Here is a 20,436-nt window from a genome sequence, read left to right as displayed (position 1 = left end):
TGTTACCGTATTTGTCTCCCTAAGTTGCCCTGTGGCCCACTGCATTCAGTGTTGATCAACATCTACACACCGCTAACACTGTTGGTGCAACTTCTGGTCTCAGTACACCCAGCGGAGTAGGGTACTAAAAACGACTTCGGCAAGAATAGAGAATTCAGAGAGCCTTTGACCTCTGTGTCATGCCCAACTGTTGGAACATGACCTCTATCTACACTGGGACTTGAATGGGTTACCTTTATCATATATATTTCTTTCTGCAGTGTATTCTGATTAGGGAGAGTGACATGAGAGCATTCATGAAAGGCAGCTTCCTTCCACAGGCCTTCAGCGTGGCATGTGCGCTGCAGGGCAGATCAGGTTGTGTAGACCAAATTGGAGTATGGTTTTTCTACTTGAATACTACTCTAGGATTATTACTTGGCTGTCTATGTGCAAACGCGAGATACATTTCTGGGTTATAGGCTGCAGTGAATAAATAGGTCAATGTCTTATGTGTAAAGCAATTGTGAATGTTGTTTTTCTATTCTGCAGATCGATTCTTATACTCTGTTGGATATACAATGTGTTCTGACCATGGAGACAAGTTTATTATTAATATGACTTCCCTCTACTGGACATACTTTCAATTACAAGTTCAAAATGTGCAACTGTTGGATGGTTAATTCCAGAAATGCAAGGAGAACATTTGTATAAACAACACAAATTGCTTGTGTCTCGAGATCAAAAGACCAATTAGTGGAAGAAATATCAGAATTGGCCTGCCGGTAGCCTTCAGACACCATTAAATAAATCACATATGCAAACATGTTCCATAGCATAGTTTCTATTTATTATTTGCCTGTAGTACATATCCTATGCATACTGTACAAAGACAATTCTTACAGGAACCCATACAAACACACATACCACACATATATCTGCCCAGTCTTGCAGTGCATTCCTGTAATTTATGCTGTTGGGGGCAGTGGATAATTTGAAGTACACTATCACATTGTTGCGTCATCTCCAGCATCCTCAAAACTCATGGGCAGCAACCAGGCCCTTCCTAGGCTATGTCTGGGCTCCATTTTCAGGCATCTCGTCTTTTTCAGCTAGTGTTGGTCCCATGCCAGCCTGGGAGCCAGTCAATAACTCTCTCATTAGATCTAAGGTAATGGAGCTCCACATACCACCACAACCATTATGATCACTCAAGGCATGTTTTCATCTGTATCATTATGTCGCCTTACGTGCAAAGGGTATACCTTGCGAATGTGACTAACACTTTTTAATGCCAATGAGAGCTGGCAGGGGTGAGTTTAATGAGGGGATTTGATTATCTGGACTGTGATATGCCAGTGAGAGGAGTTGACACCGGCTGAAAAGTGATTGCATTTGTTTTGGAACCGGGCTACATCCTGGGGCGAGCCAAGTGACCCCTTTCAAAGTCAACGGCGAAGTCAGCTCAAAACAAAAGCGCCGTAGCCTAGGCTAGATTAAGCACGTGGCGCAATGAGTAGGACTCTTGTCTATTCACATGTAAAAGTGATTGCTGTTGATAAAAATGTTGTGATTGCTGTTGATAAGACGTTATATATTTTATGGAAAAGAGATGTACGTTTCTGGACGGTGCACCATGGTGCATTGTTGACATCATGACCGAACAGCGCAGATTACTGTTCGATTTGAGACGGGAGCTCCTCCCTCACCGCTTTCACCCGTTCTTGTCACAGGCCATAGACCGGCAGTTTAGGTTAATAGAACTCCCTTATTGTCTGGGATGAGGGGAAAACAGTGATAACAAGTTACTACTTCCTCTGTGAAATATATAATGTACCCCTTTTCAAAATACTACCTGTGATTAAGAAGATAGTGGAAATGGGCATATTTTGCCCCCAACTATGAGAAAATATAACGTTTTAAGAGGTTTGAATTTAAAAGACAACTGCACTTCCTGATTTGGCCTCGTTTGAGATTTGGTTCATTAGGAAATGCTAGCGACCACGAGTGAACTCAAACGCGAGTTAGTTTCGGGTTCGGTTTGATATGGGTATCTCGTGTGTGTTCGCAGGTAGGAAGAGTTTGCCAAATCATTTAGCTTCAGCCGGCTGGTGTCTGACTCTGACAAAGTTGGTTTGACTTTGGATAGCCTATCTCGGTGGACAGTTTGGGACTGTCAATAACACAATGTAAATGGGACAATATTTTCATGTTGCACATATTTTAGTTGTCTCAAACTCTTTCAATATTTATATACATTTCTAAAATGTATAGCTGATTTTAAAATGCCCACACCAGAAGAAATCCACTTTTTAAAGCCAGAGCTTACCCATTATGTTGCACAACAATTTAAGACATTAAGTAATTGTTTTAGTCAAAGTACAATATATTTGGGCTTGAAGTGACAAATCCAAACTGCCCACTATGTGCAAATCTGTGAATGCAGTGTCTTTCCTTCTGATATGACATACAAATTATTTCAGCACTGGTTTCTAAATGTAATGTAAATGTATTTGAATGTTACAACCCACCAGTATGGCATTGTTTATTAATCAGAAACAGCTGCAAAGTTATTTCTCTTCGCAACTGAGATGAGCCAAGGAGCCTGAGACATGGAGCAAATTAAAATAGGGGGTGCAAACGTATATTTTGCACCTCCCCTTTTTTGACCAGAAAATGATCATAATCCATTGGATAATTTGTCAATTTTCACTTATTTTTTTTTAGACCGTCTGTCTTAAAAAAAATATGACCATTTTCTAAATGGTATAAAAGCATTTTGAAAACCCGCTGCCCCAGTCTCCCCAAGATGAATGGCTTCACTACTATAATTACATGTCATTTGAGGCGTGCGTGATCATAGTCATTGTAGTCTATCATTTCACTTCCACTGTGAGAACCATGAGCACGGGCTGACTTGGCTTTGCTGTATTGCAGCTGAAGAATTCCAGCCATCTTCCTACCAAAGGTTGCACCGTGTCCATTGCAATGTAAAAAAAAAACACATATCACATTTCAATAGTTATCCATATTACCAGAGCTTCATCTTACTCTTTCTAAATATTTCCATCCCAAATTCGAGGCCACAATTGATGGAAAATGCCCAAACAGAGATAACAATAGATGGCAAAGTCAAAGATAGGTCAGTGGTTTCCATCTGAGGCTTTTGTTTTCCCTAAAACAATGCCAATGACAAATTCAGCTCTAGAACCAGCCATACAGCCAAGCTGGCTTTTGAATACCATGTAGTAAAACAAAAACAGCAACAAATAACATTAGCTAGCTAGATAAGGTTAGCATGCTAGCTACCTACACTGTCAGTGCCTCATTTTTTTGACGTTTATCAACTCTGTGGAAATTCCCAGACCCAATTTGTGAATAGGTATAAATAGCTTTCGTCATTCTTCGTAGGTGGAACCTAAATGTGCATTTCCTTTCTAGGAAAGGAAACTATGTCAAAATAGTGGCGGCAACTTCCTCTTCATTGTAGCTGCACTCAGAAATGATGATTACTTTGGTGTGGCCAGCTGTGGAAAGGCTTAAAAATAAACCCAACCCATGGAAAAAGGTTACGATACCCTTCAATCTATGACATACCATTTTTTCCTATCATCTCAAAAATCTCAGTTTTTGGACGAGACCGACTTTATGACCAGAATTATCCTATTTACACTTTGTAGTCAATTTTGACACTAGAATAAATGTGTCTAACTCATATCACATAGGCCATTTTCAAAACAAGAAGTTGCTTTTTCGGGGTACTCTTTAACAAAGTACATCTTAAATACTTTCTGATTCAATCTTAATGATCACCTAACGAGAGCTACCTGCCCCCATTTGGAAAAACTTACACTATTTTTCCCCAATATACATTCAATTACATTTTTGCCAGTCAAAATACAGCAACATAATTATGACCAAAACCATACCCAATATTTGAACTTTTTGCTACAGCCAACTGTGCTGATTGAACAATTGTTATGATAATACAAGGGATATTTTCTCATTTTAATTATGAAAACATTATTTAAAAGTAGGATAAAAAAAAAAATGCACGTGCTCAGATGACTACCTACAAAAATCTAAGAATCTGGGGTGGTTAGCACCCTCACATCTAAACACCTTGCACAACAATGTGATGGCTCATATGCTGAACAAAGAAATAAACTCTAGGGCAGTGTGGCCACCAACCTTTTCTGAGTCAAGATCACAGAGTCAAAATGCAAGCCAAGATCTACCGCCCAGATTTTTTACATTACTTAAAAAACCTAAGCAACATTAACCAATTAAAAACAGTTCTGTAGCAATGAGGTTTGTGCAGTAGGCTATAGGCCCAATATATTGCCACTGCATATTGGCTATGCTTAAATTGCCAATGTTGTTCTTCTCAGACCATTTAGAAATAATATATTTTTTAAACATGTTGGTATATGATCGCACTGGTAATAGATAATTTGTTGTATTACTTGTGAGGCACAGCTTTTTTTCTTTATTGAATTTTTTACTGGACTGATGGACTGGATCTGATGGTCAGTCTGAGGGGAAAAAGAGGGAGCAGCAGTAATGCTGCCTCTCACCTGACCCCCCCCCGCTTAGAAAAGGGGACAGTCTTCCAGCTGATGGCGAAACAAGTCGCATTGCATTACTTCTGCCTCATGCACCAATTCATTTTGTTACTCCAATGACCAGAGAAAGTGAAATATTCCTTGATATTAAAAAAGACAAGCCGCTAATAATAACAACGCAAGCTTATTGGATCACTTTGCTATACTCATTCATTGCAGCTGCAGTGCTGGGTGTAGCTTGAGTGGAAGTAGGTAGAATGTGCATTTTATGGCTTATAAAAGTGTTGAACATTGTGTTGATACTAACACCTTAAACATGAACTTACTCATATAAACTGCAGCTCTTTGCTGTATTCATTGAGTCTCTCTCTAGGCAATGGTTTTAAACGTTTTGAAATCTCACAGTATTGACTTTGCTGTGCGTTCGATACGTCCTTTAACAGTCTATGGTCGAGGAAACTGTGCAGACACGGTTATCTGAGCCATTTGATTGGCCAGCGTTAGGCTTATAGGTGCACTGTTGATTTGCTCTATGGGCCAGCCGGGTAGGCAGACTTCTACCATCAGACACATGAAATGGTTCAAAAGGGGAACACTTTGCCTTCCCGGGCTACTAAATCAAGTGCACCTACCACCAACAGCGCGAAACAAATAAAACAATTAGGAACGCAAGACTTTATCATTGGGTTTTTTACAGAAATGTTTGGTGATTGACTGGGAATGCTTGGAGATCGACCAGTCGATGGCAATAGACAGGTTGGTGACCACTGCTCTAGGTTATGTGACTAAATTCATGTAAATTAATTAAATGACTCTAGTGTGTATGCATTATGATAAATCATATGGCATACTTGGTAATAAGATTAAGACACTTGTGCTGAATTGGGTGCAGTAAATGTTTGAGTATTTCTGATGTGCAATTTAAGAACTGTGCTAAGCAAGAGCAGTTAAGGAGCATTATGATCGATAACACCTTTTGACCAAACCCAAACAGGCCTAATCCTTTGTAATAATCGAGTGCAGACCCCAAACCTCTTCATCCAAAAGGAACACTTTTTTACTGATCCATCATTAGTCTAAGAAACTCACCAATTAAGGATAAAATGTCAACTTCAGGAAAACAGACCTTACCATTGGGCTGAAACAATTACAATGGCTTGAAAAAAAAAACATTTCATGTTGCAGATACTAAATAATGGGGAAAATCTGAAATAATTTTCAAACATTTGTAAGCATATGCTGAACTCTTCCACTGAGACGAGAATAGAAGTGCAAGTTCCTCTGACTTGTGTACATGTGCATTAATCGTTTGCTTATCTGTGTTAGTAAATGTAATCCACTGAGCCCTTAAGACGACTTCTGGAACAGATGTTGAGTTGAAAACAACGAGGAGAGAAAATATTTGCAGATATCAGTATTTCTAGAGAGAGTTGAGCTGTTGCTTTCATTCCCCTCCCTTCTAGGACATTTACTACAACAGTGTGGTAGTGAGAGAGGGAAATTCTGGGTGTGGATGGATGGTGACACGAGACGGTCTTATCTTGATCACCAGAATCCAACGTCCTTCCCCAGTCGGGGCTTTCCTGTCCAGCAGACCTGGCCAGCTCAGAGCAAAGGACCCCTCTCCATCCATGGCCTCCACCAACCCTCTACAGCACCCTTCATCACCACCACACAGCCCTCACCTGCCCCCAGAGACCCTGGTTCTCCAGGCTGTTGGAAGTGCTGTCTGCTGGTTGTGGTGGTGCTGGAGAAGGAAGCATGGGTGGAGTAAGGGAGTAAGTCAGAACAGCGAGCAGGGGTGGTGGTGAGGGGGGTGGTGTTGTGTCTCAGTTGGTCTCGTAGGAGGAGAGCAGCGCAGCATCCACTGGCTCCATGCAGGAGGGGCAGGTGAAGGAGCGCATCAGCCAGTCATCTATACAGTCCATGTGGTAGATGTGCATGCATGGCAGGAATCGAATGGGATCCCCATACACAAAGTCCGTCATGCAAATCACACACCTGCACAGATGGAGAGACAACAGAATGTGTATCATGTGGGATTGAGAAATAAATAGTATATTATGCATTATTTGTATTTATTTACTACAAATTGACATTCGGCACCAGTAAGTGATATGAATGTGCATACCGATTACACAGATGCCAATTGTCATACAGTATGAGGCACATTCATCCAACATGATAACACTTTTGTCTTTGGGTGGGTGTTAAGAGGTGCGGTTTGGCGGGTTATTTTTCAGGGGACGCATGACTCGACCTTCGCCTCTCCCGAGCCGGTTGGGGAGTTGCAGCGATGAGACAAGATCGTAATTGGATCGCAACTGGATATGACGAAATTGTGGGAAAAAAAAAGTGTCTTAATTCTTGGAGATGTGTTGTTGTGTTTGAGTGCTGGTGCCGGTGGTACTTACTCTCTAATTTTCTTTTCGGAGCCGTCCCTGCCAGCATCGTACACTCCCTTGGGGAGGTGGTGGATGAGGCCAATGCGCTGGGCAATGCGGACCTGCTCCTCCTCAGTCAGCTGGCTGGCCATGCGGGCCTGACTGGGCGTGGGGTGGTACACTGGCAGCTCCTGCTGCATGGCCACAAAGACACACAGAAACATGCACTTAGAAACAGAGAGACACAACTCAGACCTCATACATAACTCGTGGAATAGACGGTGTTTTCCAACCACAACATCCAAGTAATATGTAGAAGGCATTAGAGCTTACGTGGTGAACGACAAAACAGTTGTGTGGAAATTCCCAGACGTAGGCCTGAGAATAGACCTTGGTAATTACTGAAAACCCAGACATTGAAGAGAAAAAAAACACACAAAAAAACAACAGTTATCACCATCAACGGGTTTACTGGAGCAGCAGCAGCTTGTTTATTGGAAATATAAATTACAATGCCATTACACTGTTTTGCATTCAAACAACCAAGTTAAAAGTGATATGAATATGAAGTCAGAGTATCACTGTACTATAACTAGAACAAGTATATCAGAGGTTTGAAATGACAGATCCAGTAGGTGGCAATCTTTCCCAAGTCAGAGCAATTTCACAAAAAGGGAACATGGGTGTTTTAAGTTCAAATTGCTGTAATTGAGAAAATGCAATAGACAAAGCATTCTATTGAAATCAGTTACCATTGAAAGAAGTGATTGGCAGCAGGTAAGCTATTAGAGCATGCAGACTGAATGTCGTAAGCCCATGTGAGGGTTACAATCACTAGAAGCAGAGTAAAGCACACTTGCATACATTCCCTCAGTCAAAGATAGTCCCATATCCAACACTGATACAATTTAGATGACAGAATGCAGTCAAATAGCTGGCTGTGTCAGACCCACAAAGCCTGCATGATTCATACAGAAGAGAAAATTCAGACCGCATTTTCATTCTCATTTCTCACCTCTGTTCTGTTCCACCTTTGTGTTGTGGTTGGCAGATGGTTGAGAAACTCAAAAAGGTTTTTTCACATGGAGTCTAAAATATGTTAGAGACAACGCTCAACACCACAATCATAATGAGGAGACCTCAAGAGAAAGCTGATGGATAGAAAATGTCCAGATATTTTTCACTGGTTGCGCATTATGTGCTGGATATTAAAAAGGTTGTCATGTCATGCTCCACTGAGCTGCAAGTGTTTACATTTAAATTATCTATTTGATATTGCAGAATATTTTGTAAAAGGGATACGGGATCATTTAGGCAATCAAGCCCTTTTTATGCTTACCAGCAAGCATGCTAGTGTTGCTGTAGACTTCCAGTCATTGTGCTAAAGCAAGTTAGCAACAGCTCCAGAAACATCCTTCAACCTTCTTTCAAAACAACATGCAGAGACATAATCATGGTGCTCATCATAATGGTACTCATCAGTTCATCGGGATCTGAGTAAGTAGAAAAAAAAGGGCTTAAGGTTCATTACCCTATTTAGATAATAAACTCCTGACAGAAATTTGTTGTACTTTTCCCTAAATCAACCATAACTTCACCAGTTCTCATCCTACATACCATCTAATATTACAAACACAGTGCTTACACTGGTTATGAAATCTCCTTTTCCGCTTCGCCATTAGAAATACGGACTGATCTTTTTATTTGGACACACTGTGTTACAGCAGAACTTTTCATAGAGGCATGTTGAGCATGTCAAAGACCTCAATTTCATGCATTTGCAGATAAGCATAGCCAGTAAATTAATCTCTGCAGTCAGACCTAAATGTTCTTCAAAGTGACAATATCTCCTTTGATAATCAGCATAGTTTAGGCCTAATAAGCAAAAAAATAAAACTGGTCCTTCTGTAGCTCAGTTGGTAGAGCATGGCGCTTGTAACGCCAGGGTAGTGGGTTCAATTCCCGGGACCACCCATACTTAGAATGTATGCACACATGACTGTAAGTGCACTGTAAGTGCATATATTATTATTATTATATATTATTCCCAATAGTATTGGGAGAGATTATATTAATTTCCAAATACCATTCCATTTAGTTTGTTCCGCTAATTGAAAATAAGTGGGGCATTTAAGACTGACGTAATAGGAATCAAGGTTTCTATGGTGTCCATTTGTCAGGAGTTCACAAAAAAACGTCAAAGCTATAGGCCTAGCAAATGTATGATCTGGGAATCTTCTCAATGTGAGTGGCTATAATGTACATGATATGTGGTATGTCTCTGTGGTGTGTCTGCGTGAAGAGAGAGAGTACATGGTCTGTAGAGTCCTGTGCTTCCCAATCTGTCCTCTCCGGGGTTATTTCTGTCAGTCTGTGAGACAGGAGTTCAGACCAATTCACGGTCTCAGTCAGGTCAGATGTTTTGCTCACACAACTGCCTGCCACACCTATTTACAGGAAGCTACAAGTAGGTTACAGACTAACTCAAAACCAACACTGAGCCCTCAAATAATACACGTGAGGCAATGAAGTAGTGAGGACATGCATAGTACTGTATGTAACCAAAGATGGGAGGGAGTCTCGACTCTCTGTGGGCTTATAGCAAAACCTTGATGACAAAAATAAATAAGCACCTTTCTTTGGCAAAAAATGAGTGCAGGGTGAAAGCTGTACTTAAAACAACAAAACAGGTTCAGCCGTCAGAATGCAACCCTCTTGGAATCTGCTTAAGCCCTTTCATCAGGTGGCCTCAGTGCCGAGACCGCTGAAAATACATGTCAGAACACGCCTGCCAACTCCACTCTGCCTCAGTCACACCGAGATGACATCACAGCAGACCAATGGGCTTAAGGGACTAGTGCCGTCTAATGGATACCTTCCTCACAGTAGTCATCCGAGCTCACCTCAAATTGGATCACAGTCAGTAAAATGAAAGAGTCTCTGGGTGTAAAATAAGTGATTTTTCTTTGTACACACATTTACTAAATGTCAAAAACATATCACGTATGCAAATTTTTGTTTTAATAAACGTAAAAGGCAAAAAAAAATTATCTTACATTATTTGCACTGGGCACTGAAGTGTAAAGTAAAAGTGAAACATGAGTGATTAAGGTTCCTGTGGGATTTCAGTCACAGTCCCTCATTCCCTTATACAGTCACTCTGTGCTTAAAAAAAAAGCTGAGTCAGCATTTAACAAACAAAATGATCAGTACATCAGAATTTTCAGCCCTGAATTCTCTAGTCCCTCTCCACTTGTGTGTGACAAAAACAGGCAGACATAAAAAAAAGGTGTCAGAATACATTTTTCAGAAGACTAGGGAAAGGCAGTAGGAGTTGTGTGATTGGCTGGGGGTGTTGCGGTGGACCCAGGGGTAACAGTGCAGCGGTCAGCTGTCTCTTTGTCCTGGGGCATCCCTGTTGTCCAGTTTCACTCGAAAAGTCACTAGAATGGACACCCTTCAATGACCTAATCAGAAAGCTTGCCAGTATTATCCGATTTAGTGCCTCAAGACTAAAATGAGACAGAGTGATCATGGCACTTGGCGATATTAAAAACCAGGGCAGTAATCAAATTGTTACGGCGTCTCAAGATGGACAAACAGTAAAACAAATACCACATTTTTCAATTGAAGGTCTTTTAAGAGAGTAAGCGAGAAGTTCGCCTTGCCTCATACGGGCCAGATTTCTGCATTTTGAAAATTACATCTTGAAAACTTGATTACTGACATGCAAAACATTTAGGGAATATATCAACAATGGACAAATACCAAAATATAGTTTTTGGGTGGCGTTTTCCTTTCAGGGTAATAATGGGTGAGCTGAAGATAAGTGTTAGCCTGAGGAAAAGAGGAACAGCAGATAGACAGGGCGCTCATAGAGAGAGAGAGAGAAAAAGAGAGCTGAGCCACAGAGCAGCTCTATGTGCACTGCCAAGCACCGGGCAGCCAGGCACTCAGCAGACAATACCGGCTGCCAGCCTTCCCCCACAAACTCACTGGAGATAAAGCGATAGAGAAAGCGAGATAGGAGAAAAACCCTACCATCCTCTCCAACCCCTCAGCATAGACAAACCAGCATACAGATGCGTTCTCTCAGCCTGCAGTCTGAATTCCAGGCCTGTGCCCATAACATCCACACAGACCAGTAACCACGGGGACCCTGCCACTCCCACAGTGGCTTCCTCCAGGGAATAAACAATGGCAGGCTCTACTGGCTTCACCGTTGAGCCTTGTCTGGGAGGCTGGCACTGAAGCACAGCCCGGGAGATGCACAGCAACAGTGACACACACACACGCTTCATGCTCCACAGATAAAATGCTGGAGCGCAGCCATCCAAGCCTCTTTTGATAAAGAGAAAAAGCCTAATTACACAGATTGTTCTTCAGACAGTTTTCAAACAGCAATGCCATCAGTGATGCAAAGACGCTGCTTTCACAACAAACACATCTTCAGGAGGTTCCTGAGGATGAACTTAAAAACACTAAATGTACTCTACACCCTCGTAGCGCATGGGGACACAACGGGACAAAAACGTCACTGGATGTTGTGTTACATTCTCTCATAGGAAAACCTGTAACTGTCAGATGAGTCATGTCATATTATTGGATCATTAGCACTTACAGAATCTGGGGATATGAAGGGGGAAACGGTGGGTTCTCGGTAAACAAGCAAGTGTAGATGTAACAGCCAATCAAAGCCTGTCATTACTAAATGTGTAATGTGATAGGCATTAACAAAATACTTTGTTTTTATTTTTTATAATACATAAAGAAGGTAATTCGTCATCTTCCTCAATCCTTTCTGAGAGGGAGGGTATCTGATTTCATTGGTCCTCAACTCGTGGCTGAGACACTTCATTGTGGATAAATAGAGTTAGACTGCTACGGAGCAGGTTAGTTCTGAAGGATTCATTGCTATAGAAATGTACCTGGCTAAAAGGTGAGCCACCTTTGTGGCACTGGTTATCCTGAGTTGACCAAAGTAACCTCGCTAACTCCTCAAACCTGATTCGTATTATAGGGCTCTGGGGATCTCTCAAACGGGAACAGTAAACACAATCCACTGGCTGGCCCCATGTTGGTCGAGCCTGGCCTTGCTGACAACATCTTGTTTGTGGGCAATTCCACGTTTATGGAATTATGCTGAGACTCCGATTTTTCACTTTAAAATGTATGCCAAACAAAAAATATTGATTTCAAAGTTTACCCAACCACACATGTCTATGACTACTTTGAAAAATGTACACAGTAAAAAAGAACATCACAGTTAAATATATTGTTTATGCCACAATGACTCTCATATTTTTGAGGGAACATGTCCCACATTGTGTTCATAATTGGAGAATGATAAGAACATTTTGTCTTTACAGTATCATTTGAGGGTTGTTTCTCTTGAAGCATGAATCATATAATTTAGTATTTCCACTGGTAGAAAGCTTTTCCCAGTTACCAGAGCCTGGGATAAACATTTCATCATAAAAATACACAAATGGATACTTTATTGCAAATCAGCAATGTTACAGACAGGACAAGTGCGGTACAACATGAAAACGAGTACAGTAACTCTGATATTGAACATCTATGAACACTTGAAAGCATATAGGAAGATTCCTTTTATTTTTTCATATCCTATCCTCAACCATTTCCATGGAAGCACAGCCAGGTCAGGTGAGGCTAGACAACTGGTTCACTGTGAGATTGGGAGACCAAGGATCTGCCAGCGAGCCATCTAACAAATAAAATCAAATTTCATTTGTCACATGCGCCGAATACGCGTCGGACTCGTTAAAGAAACATCTTTGTCCAGCTCCAGTTCGAAGCGAGTAGTCACTGTTCTTATGTCCAGAAGCTCTGTTCGGTCAAAAGTGATGGTAGCAGCAACATTATGAACAACATAAGTTACAAACAATGCAAAAAAAAATATTATAATAAATACAATTTTAGCAGAGTTGGTTAGGAGCCCGTAAAACAGCAGCCATCCCCTCCGGCGCCACAACAGAGCAGTGCAGCACAAAAACACATCTGGGGAATTCACTGGTAAGGAATTATGACCTTGGGTATGCATTTTATCATGAATTTTACATTTTCTTTTCACCCTTGTAACATTTGGTGTGAAGGTGAGCACCTTACATTGTGAAGTCAGTATCTGTCCCGCTCAAAGCTTTGTTTTTGTTGTTTTCATTCCTTTCTTTTCTATTCCCTCTTCCCTAACTCTCACCTTTCTCTCCCTCAAGCAGCAGGTCTGACAGCTCATTAGAAGGCCCCTCCAAAGCAAACGTCCTCTTCACAGTCCGAACTGAGTTCGCCGGCTCAAAGCAAACTCTGAGAAGACTTTCAATCACCAGAGAAGTGTCTGTGATACATGTTCTCTCCTCCTTTTTCCTGCATTCCCTCCAGGCCTCATGACACCTTTGAGGGGAGATTTAGTGTTAGTTCTCAGTCCAGGGCAGCACACGCTGCTGGTGAGTCTTAGATCATTCTCTTGCCTCCAGCCCTGGCAAACACAGCCAGGGACAGGCAGGCAGCCTTACAATGTCTGCAAGATGTTCGAGCCAATGAGGTCTGACCATAAAACACTGACAACAGGATAATGGCCTTTGTGCTAGACTGAATGTGATTAATAAAACAGGGCCTCTGCTCTGTCATTGGGTGAGGGAAAAAGCCCCACGGATTAGTCATGCCAGGGAACCTGATGACTGTAGCTACAGTGACGGGACCTGCTTTTCACTCTGGCCCAATCCTATCACCCTCTCCACTGGCCGAGTCAGACAGCGATGAGTCAGCACACTCGCCAGCTGCTTTCCAAATTACCACTCACTTTGCCCACCCCTCCCTCCCTCCCACAACAGACCGCAGAGTAACATAGCACATAGCAGGGGAGCCTTCCTCCTCAGCGCACGCTGGAGTGGAGGGTGATTACAGAACCACAATTTCTCAATAAATATTTAATTTGAGCTAGTATTCAAGGTGGTCAGTCTTGTTTATAACAGTATTATTCACCACAAAGAAAATACAACTGTTTTTGGTGTTAACAGCCTCACTGCTGGGCTGAGAACTGTAGGAGTCAAAAGGTATTTATTCCCTAAATAAGTCATTTCTGCCTGAGATTATTGTAGGCAAAAATGTTGTTAAGGCTCATTTGTAACTTAGAGAAATTGTGCAGTAGTTTAAACATACCAAGCATGGACAGGTCTCTGTTTAAGAAAACACTAACGAAAATGCTTGAAATCAAATCTCATTGATCACATACACATGGCCAGCAGATTTTATTGCGAGTGTAACGAAATGCTTGTGCTTCTAGTTCTGACAGTGCAGCAATATCTAACAAGTAATATCTAACAATTCCACAACAAATACCTAATACACACACATCTAAGTAAAGGAATGGAATAAGAATATAAATATATGGAGGAGCAATGACCGAGTGGCATAGGCTAAGATGCAATAGATAGTATAGAATAAGTATATACATATGAGATGAGTAATGCAAGATATGTAAATATTATTAATGTGACTAGAGTTGCATTTATTAAAGTGGCCAATGATTTCAAGTCTGTATGTAGGCAGCAGCCTCGCTGTGCTACTGATGTCTGTAACAGTCTGATGGCCTTTTGATAGAAGCTGTTTTTCAGTCTCTCGGTCTCAGCTTTGATGCACCTGTACTGACCTCGCCTTCTGGATGGTAGTGGGGTGAACAGGCAGTGGCTTGGGTGGTTGTTGTCATTGATTATCTTTTTGGCCTCACTGTGACATCGGGTGTTGTAGGTGTTATGGAGGGTAGGTAGTTCCCCAGGGTGATGCGTTTTGCAGACCGCACCACCCTCTGGAGAGCCCTGCGGTTGTGGGCGGTGCAGTTGCTGTACCAGGCGGTGATACAGACCGACAGGATATTCTCAATCGTGCATCTGTAAAAGTTTGTGAATGTTTTTGGTGACACGCCAAATTTCTTCAGCCTCCTGGGGTTGAAGAGGCGCTGTTGCGCCTTCTTCACCACACTGTCTGTGTGGGTGGACCATTTCAGTTTGTCCGTGATGTGTACGCCGAGGAACTTGAAGCTTTCCACCTTCACTGCTGTCCCGTTGATGTGGATAGGGGGGTGTTCCCTCTGCAGTTTCCTGAAGTCCACGATCATGTCTTTTGTTTTGTTGACGTTGAGTGAGAGGTTACTTTCCTGACACCACAGTCCGAGTGCCCTCACCTCCTCCCTGTAGGCGGTCTCATCGTTGTTGGTAATGAAGCCTACTACTGTTGTGTCGTCTGCAAAATTGATGATTGAGATGGAGGCGTGCTTGGTGACGCAGTCATGAATGAACATGGAGTACAGGAAGGAGCTGAGCACACACCCTTGTGGGGCCCCAGTGTTGAAGATCAGCGAAGTGGAGGTGTTGTTTCCTACCATCCCCACCTGGGGTTGGTCCCTCAGGAAGTCCAGGACCCAATTGGACAGGGCGGGGTTGAGATCCAAGGCCTCAAGCTTAATGATGAGCTTGGAGGGAACTATGGTGTTGAATGCTGAGCTATCATCAATGAACAGCATTCTTATATTAGGTATTATTTTTTTAAATTTATTTAACCTTTATTTAACTAAGCAAGTCAGTTAAGAACAAATTCGTATTTACAACGTCGGCCTAGGAACAGTGGGTTAACTGCCTTGTTCAGGGGCAGAACAACAGATTTTTACCTTGTCAGCTCAGGGACTCGGTCTAGGAACCTTTCGGTTACTGGGCCAACGCTCTAACCACTAGGCTACCTGCCATATTCCTCTTGTCCAGATGGGATATGACAGTGCGCAGTGTGATGGCGATTGCATCGTCTGTGGACCTATTGGGGCTGTAAGCAAATTGAAGTGGGTCTAGGGTGACAGGTAGGTGATAGGTGATATGATCCTTGACTAGTCTCTCAAAGCACTTCATGACAGAAGTGAATGCTATGGGGCTTTAGTCATTTAATACAGTTACCTTTGCATTCTTGGGTACAGTAACAATGGTGGCCATCTTGAAGCATGTGGGGACAGCAGACTGGGATAGGGAGAGATTGAATATGTCAGGCGAGCACCCAAGGCAAGCGTCTAGATTGGAAATGATGCATGCTCTAAAGAAGGTCTCTGGCCATCCTTTGTTCAAGCCGTGGTTCAAATAGGGCTGGATGATATATAGAAAATATTCAAATGTATGTTTTTGCGCGATATTACAAAAACCTGTATAGGAAGAATCTTTTTTTATTTTTTATGAGCGTTTATGTCCGCTTGTTCTTATGTCGTCTCATCTCCTTTGCCCCTTCTGTGCTGTGTGCACCTTCCCATTTACACCAGAGATCAGTATATGATAACGAGACGCTCATGTCTACGCCCTAACAATGACAGTTGTTGTCCCAACGGCGGGAACACAGGCAACAAGCTTAGGTCCAATATAAGCTTAGGTCCACTGAAATGCATTGAGGTTATTTTGGACAGATTTTGGCGAGAGTGAAACCTCTCGCTTCACCTATTCCTCTCTGGCTATGTGCACCTTCCCATTCACACACACCCCTCAAGCCCCTCCCTCTGACACTCACGACAACAAATATGAGAGATCAATACTTCCTCTCCGACAAGCGGTTTCAACTCGCTATTTGCATTTGAGGTTTGGTCCAACAGAATCGGTCATATAAACACCAAAAGACATTGAGACATTATTTTAATGTAATAGAGAAGTTAAAATGAATAGTTAGAAAGGTTATGTTTCAACTCCTCAAATTGCACGCAGAGCAGACACTACTAAAAGGGGAGTATCAATGAACATTGAATCTCGAAAATGAATGTTCAGTTTGTCTCACGTGGTATTGAGGTACCATGTACCGCTAGCAGCATTTTCGACAAAGACTTATACTAGCTCTCTGATCTTTTATAAATGTACAATAAGCATAAAACACTATGTAAGGAATAGGCAACTCGTTCTCATTCTGAGAAATAAGGTAGATCCCTTGATTTCATCATCTGAACAAAGTGGACAGGTTAGCACGCTGTTCAAACAGTTGGAGACGGACAGAAGGGTGTGTTCATAACAATTCATCTGTTCTACCTTGTTAGCTAGCAAATAGATCCAAGTTGGCTAAACTTTAAATATAAAGATTAGCTGGCTACTCACTAGCACATAGGCTGGTGTGTGAGAGATTGTTTATGAGATCTGTATTCATTTTCTATAATACCTGCTACAAGAAGTTCGTCATTATTAGTGAATGTGCATTATGCATAGTTCTGATTAAATTTGTAACAAGAAGGCATTTTCATAGAGTGATTATAGCAACAAAAAAAACAGGTTAAACTATTTTTGATAAAATGATTAAATTATTAATGGGTCTCAGTTGTGGAAGGCTTATATTTAGCCTAGGTACGAATTCACAAACCCTGAATTCATTCTATTATTGCTGACTGTTTGAAATGCAGTGTATTTGACCTTAATTTGTCAACCAAGCTTAATTCGAAAATATTGTATTTATTTTTTGATATTGTGAATCGCCCATCATTTAAATAAATAATTGAGATATCGCCCAACCCTAGGTTCAAACAAGATCCTTCATTTTGAAGAATCCAACAAGTGCCTCAGCTATATAACTAGGATATTGCACAACGCTGCCTGCCAATCTGTTACAGGAAAACAGCTCCAGACTGTTGAATTCCAACCATTTTTCATTCATTCCTGATCCTGGACCCAAGGGACTCAAGTAAACACAGAAATCCTGAGAAAAAGAGAGTGGCTGCTGGTGGTTTCCATCAGAAAAACACAGGATCTGGAGTTTGTGTAAATCTGCATTTCTGTGCTACGTAGTGCAATTTATTTTGCTTGTTTACTATTGTATTATTATAAAATCTAATCTGGACAGATGCCACTGGTTAAGAAGCTATATTTCCTGGCTTTTAAGTTGTCTCATGGTTATATTGTAGGTCTTTGCATTTTGGTGACATAAAGAAGTCATTTTTTATTAGGTTCTGTCCTCCATTATAACGTTGACATAGGAAGTCAACTTTTGGGCTCAGACACACCAATAGCGTTTGCTGACCGAGAGTACTTAGCACCTCAATGTAATGTGCAAACAGTGTGTGCGCCGATTTGACATGTATAATCGTGTGAAAAATGTCAGATGTCTACAGCAGGTTGTCCCTAAAACACAGTGTGCTGAAAAAAAAAAATCGGCAGACGAATGCTAGCCCCACATTCGGTGCGATGTGTGTGAGCCGTTAGTTCTACCTGTTGGATGGTAAATGGTTTGGAACGTCAACTTTTAAAGAACAAAGAGATATTCGAAATGTAGGATCGTGGAAAATTGAAACCGATAAATTACAAGGACAATTACTTTTTGAACAGGGTTGGGAATAGGTATGCAATCATCATGCAATATGTGTATGATTTGACTTGATATGATCTTTTACCGTATGGGTGTCGTACAGTCTTGTAATAAATAGTCTGGTAAGGCAAGCCATGGCCCGTGTCAGCCACGGGGACATTGGAGAGCTTTACTGGAAGGGTTCAGGCAGGCGGGCCTCCAGTTCTGTGCATACCCTGTTTATTTTTTCATTTGAGATGGGGGCATTAACCTGCTGACACTCATTCTTTCCCAGATAAAGTCTAACATAACAGGTCTGAATTACAGAAAAGGAATCAAGATTTGGGTATGGAAAATATTGTCACAAAGAAATGAGGGAGCACCAAGACTCTGCTGTTTTCTCATTGGCATAATAGTTTGATCTGTGTTCTCCAATGTAGGCTGTTGCCATTGCCTGTACCAGGAAGCTTACAGGTTCTGATGATCATTCTACTTTTGATTTCATCTTTCTTACATTGTGCCAAAAGGAAAGATGGGAGCTTCTGTAGTTTTTGGTCTACGTCTATATCTGGTATATTATTACTCTCCCTTGAGCAACAACAAAATATATACAAAAAAAAGCCTGCCTTTGTCTTCTCTCCCTCAACACCAACTGCATTCCAGCAGTATGAACAGCTCCAGTCTCTTTTTGTTGTAGTGTATGAATACTATCCTGTTTTCATAAAATTAATTACTAGATAACTTTGCATTGCACGAGTCCCTTTGGGTCAGTACTATGGGATCACGATGACGCTCTCTAATGGAGGACGACATGGTCTGATAAAAATAAAGGCTGCAGCAACAGTCAATTTATGACACTCTATCCCTGTAGAAATATAACAAGAACAAACGATGACACTGCAATAGGACAGCTAGTTGATGGCTGTGTGCAGCATTGATAAACAATGTAAAGCTGTATATACCTGCCATATCTCCCAAAGTCAGCTGATTATGACTGTTTGTTTACATGAACATCTGAAAAACATAACTGGCTGGCAAGCTATAGCATGCTATTTGTATTTACTTCGGTATCCAGCTGCAAGCGCCACGTTCCTTTGCATGTCGAACCTTGAAAAAAATAGCTGCGCTGGCTAGCACGCAAGCAAACCAGTACTGTAGCTAACGTTACATTATTAGCTAACGTTGCTGGCTAATTCGGGTGACATACCTGGTATGGTGGCGGTGGTTCCTGGTCTGTATCTGCCCCGTCACCATAACTAGCTCTATCCGATTGTGATTCATGAAGCAAGGAAATGTCATCCGAGGTTGGAGATTTTAGACAATTTCCCATCTCCTCTTCAAACTCCTTATGTATTTGTCACTTTGCAACGTCTACAGGCCACTTTCCCTAACCTTTCATAAAAATAAGCACCGTATGCACTATGCAATCTTACTGACATTAACACATTGCAAATCATCTAACAAGCCACGAGAACTGTCCTTGTTCAACACAAACAAAACATGCGCACACAAAGAGCCAGGCTAGCTGATTGATACCCTGGCGCGGACGACCATCTACATATGATTAAGATTGTTTATTTTACGCCTGCTAAGTAAGGCTATTCATTAGCTAGAACTCTCACAACGCCTATGCTCAAGTTGAACAAACTTAATCATTCATGTTCTACAAACAACATTTCCTTTTTAGATTTGAAGACCCTCTGAAAGGGGCTTCCAGCCCATAGAACATGAAACACCGCCCCTTGATTCATGAACCAATCAACTGCGATCTATATTAAGCAGGCTACTCCACCATCCCACCAATCAGATGGTTGTTAAAATAATATTACTGTGTGTTGTTAAAATTGGGTTGAATTACAATTTGACACGTATGTAGCTAATTACAGTTAGTTGTTTGATTGATGGCAGTTTTCTTCAGCATAACTGCGTCTGCAATGTAACAGTATCAAGGAACGAAGAAACCAGGCAGCCAGGAACCAACCACGACATGTGCTGTACAAGCCACATTCAACTGAACTGCATAGTAGTAATAGTAATAATAGTAGTAGTAGTAATAGTGGTATAAAAGGCCTATAATATGTTTTTTTGATGGGGGTTGGTTCGTGGCTGCCTGGTATGGCAGTTTTGACTTGATACCATTACACGAAAGACAAAATGATGGACTATCACAAACAATGGTACATTTGAAATCCAGACAACAGCGTGGT

At 41.5% G+C, this 20,436-nt stretch overlaps 1 protein-coding gene across 2 annotated transcripts; it reads right to left on the bottom strand.

Moving 5' to 3' along the window:
- Positions 1-1,517: 1,517 nt before the first annotated feature.
- On the bottom strand, positions 1,518-19,964 carry LOC118359134 (RING finger protein 11-like). Of its 2 annotated transcripts, XM_035737413.2 has the most exons (4): positions 19,437-19,964; positions 13,146-13,336; positions 6,959-7,122; positions 1,518-6,545 (listed from the first exon to the last, which is right to left on the bottom strand). In XM_035737413.2, the coding sequence occupies exons 2-4, from the start codon at positions 13,179-13,181 to the stop codon at positions 6,374-6,376; spliced, it is 372 nt and encodes a 123-aa protein (XP_035593306.1). In that variant the 5' UTR covers positions 13,182-13,336; positions 19,437-19,964; the 3' UTR covers positions 1,518-6,373. The 2 variants fall into 2 exon arrangements, with proteins under 2 accessions (XP_035593306.1, XP_035593305.1); XM_035737412.2 differs by lacking the exon at positions 13,146-13,336.
- Positions 19,965-20,436: the final 472 nt, after the last annotated feature.

This window comes from Oncorhynchus keta, chromosome 26, assembly GCF_023373465.1.
Source record: "Oncorhynchus keta strain PuntledgeMale-10-30-2019 chromosome 26, Oket_V2, whole genome shotgun sequence".
Classification (NCBI taxonomy): domain Eukaryota; kingdom Metazoa; phylum Chordata; class Actinopteri; order Salmoniformes; family Salmonidae; genus Oncorhynchus; species Oncorhynchus keta.
The sequence above is the reverse complement of the archived record's forward strand: the minus strand, read 5'-3'. Positions and strand labels throughout refer to the sequence as shown.

Bases quoted from the DNA above. Each gene is read 5' to 3' on its own strand.
- LOC118359134 (XM_035737412.2), bottom strand. From the start codon at position 19,559: ATGGGAAATTGTCTAAAATCTCCAACCTCGGATGACATTTCCTTGCTT. The intron at 7,123-19,436 runs GTATGTCACCCG...GTGGCCATGCAG, and splicing joins AACCACCGCCACCATACCAG to CAGGAGCTGCCAGTGTACCA. The intron at 6,546-6,958 runs GTAAGTACCACC...CCATCTGTGCAG, and splicing joins TCCGAAAAGAAAATTAGAGA to GTGTGTGATTTGCATGACGG.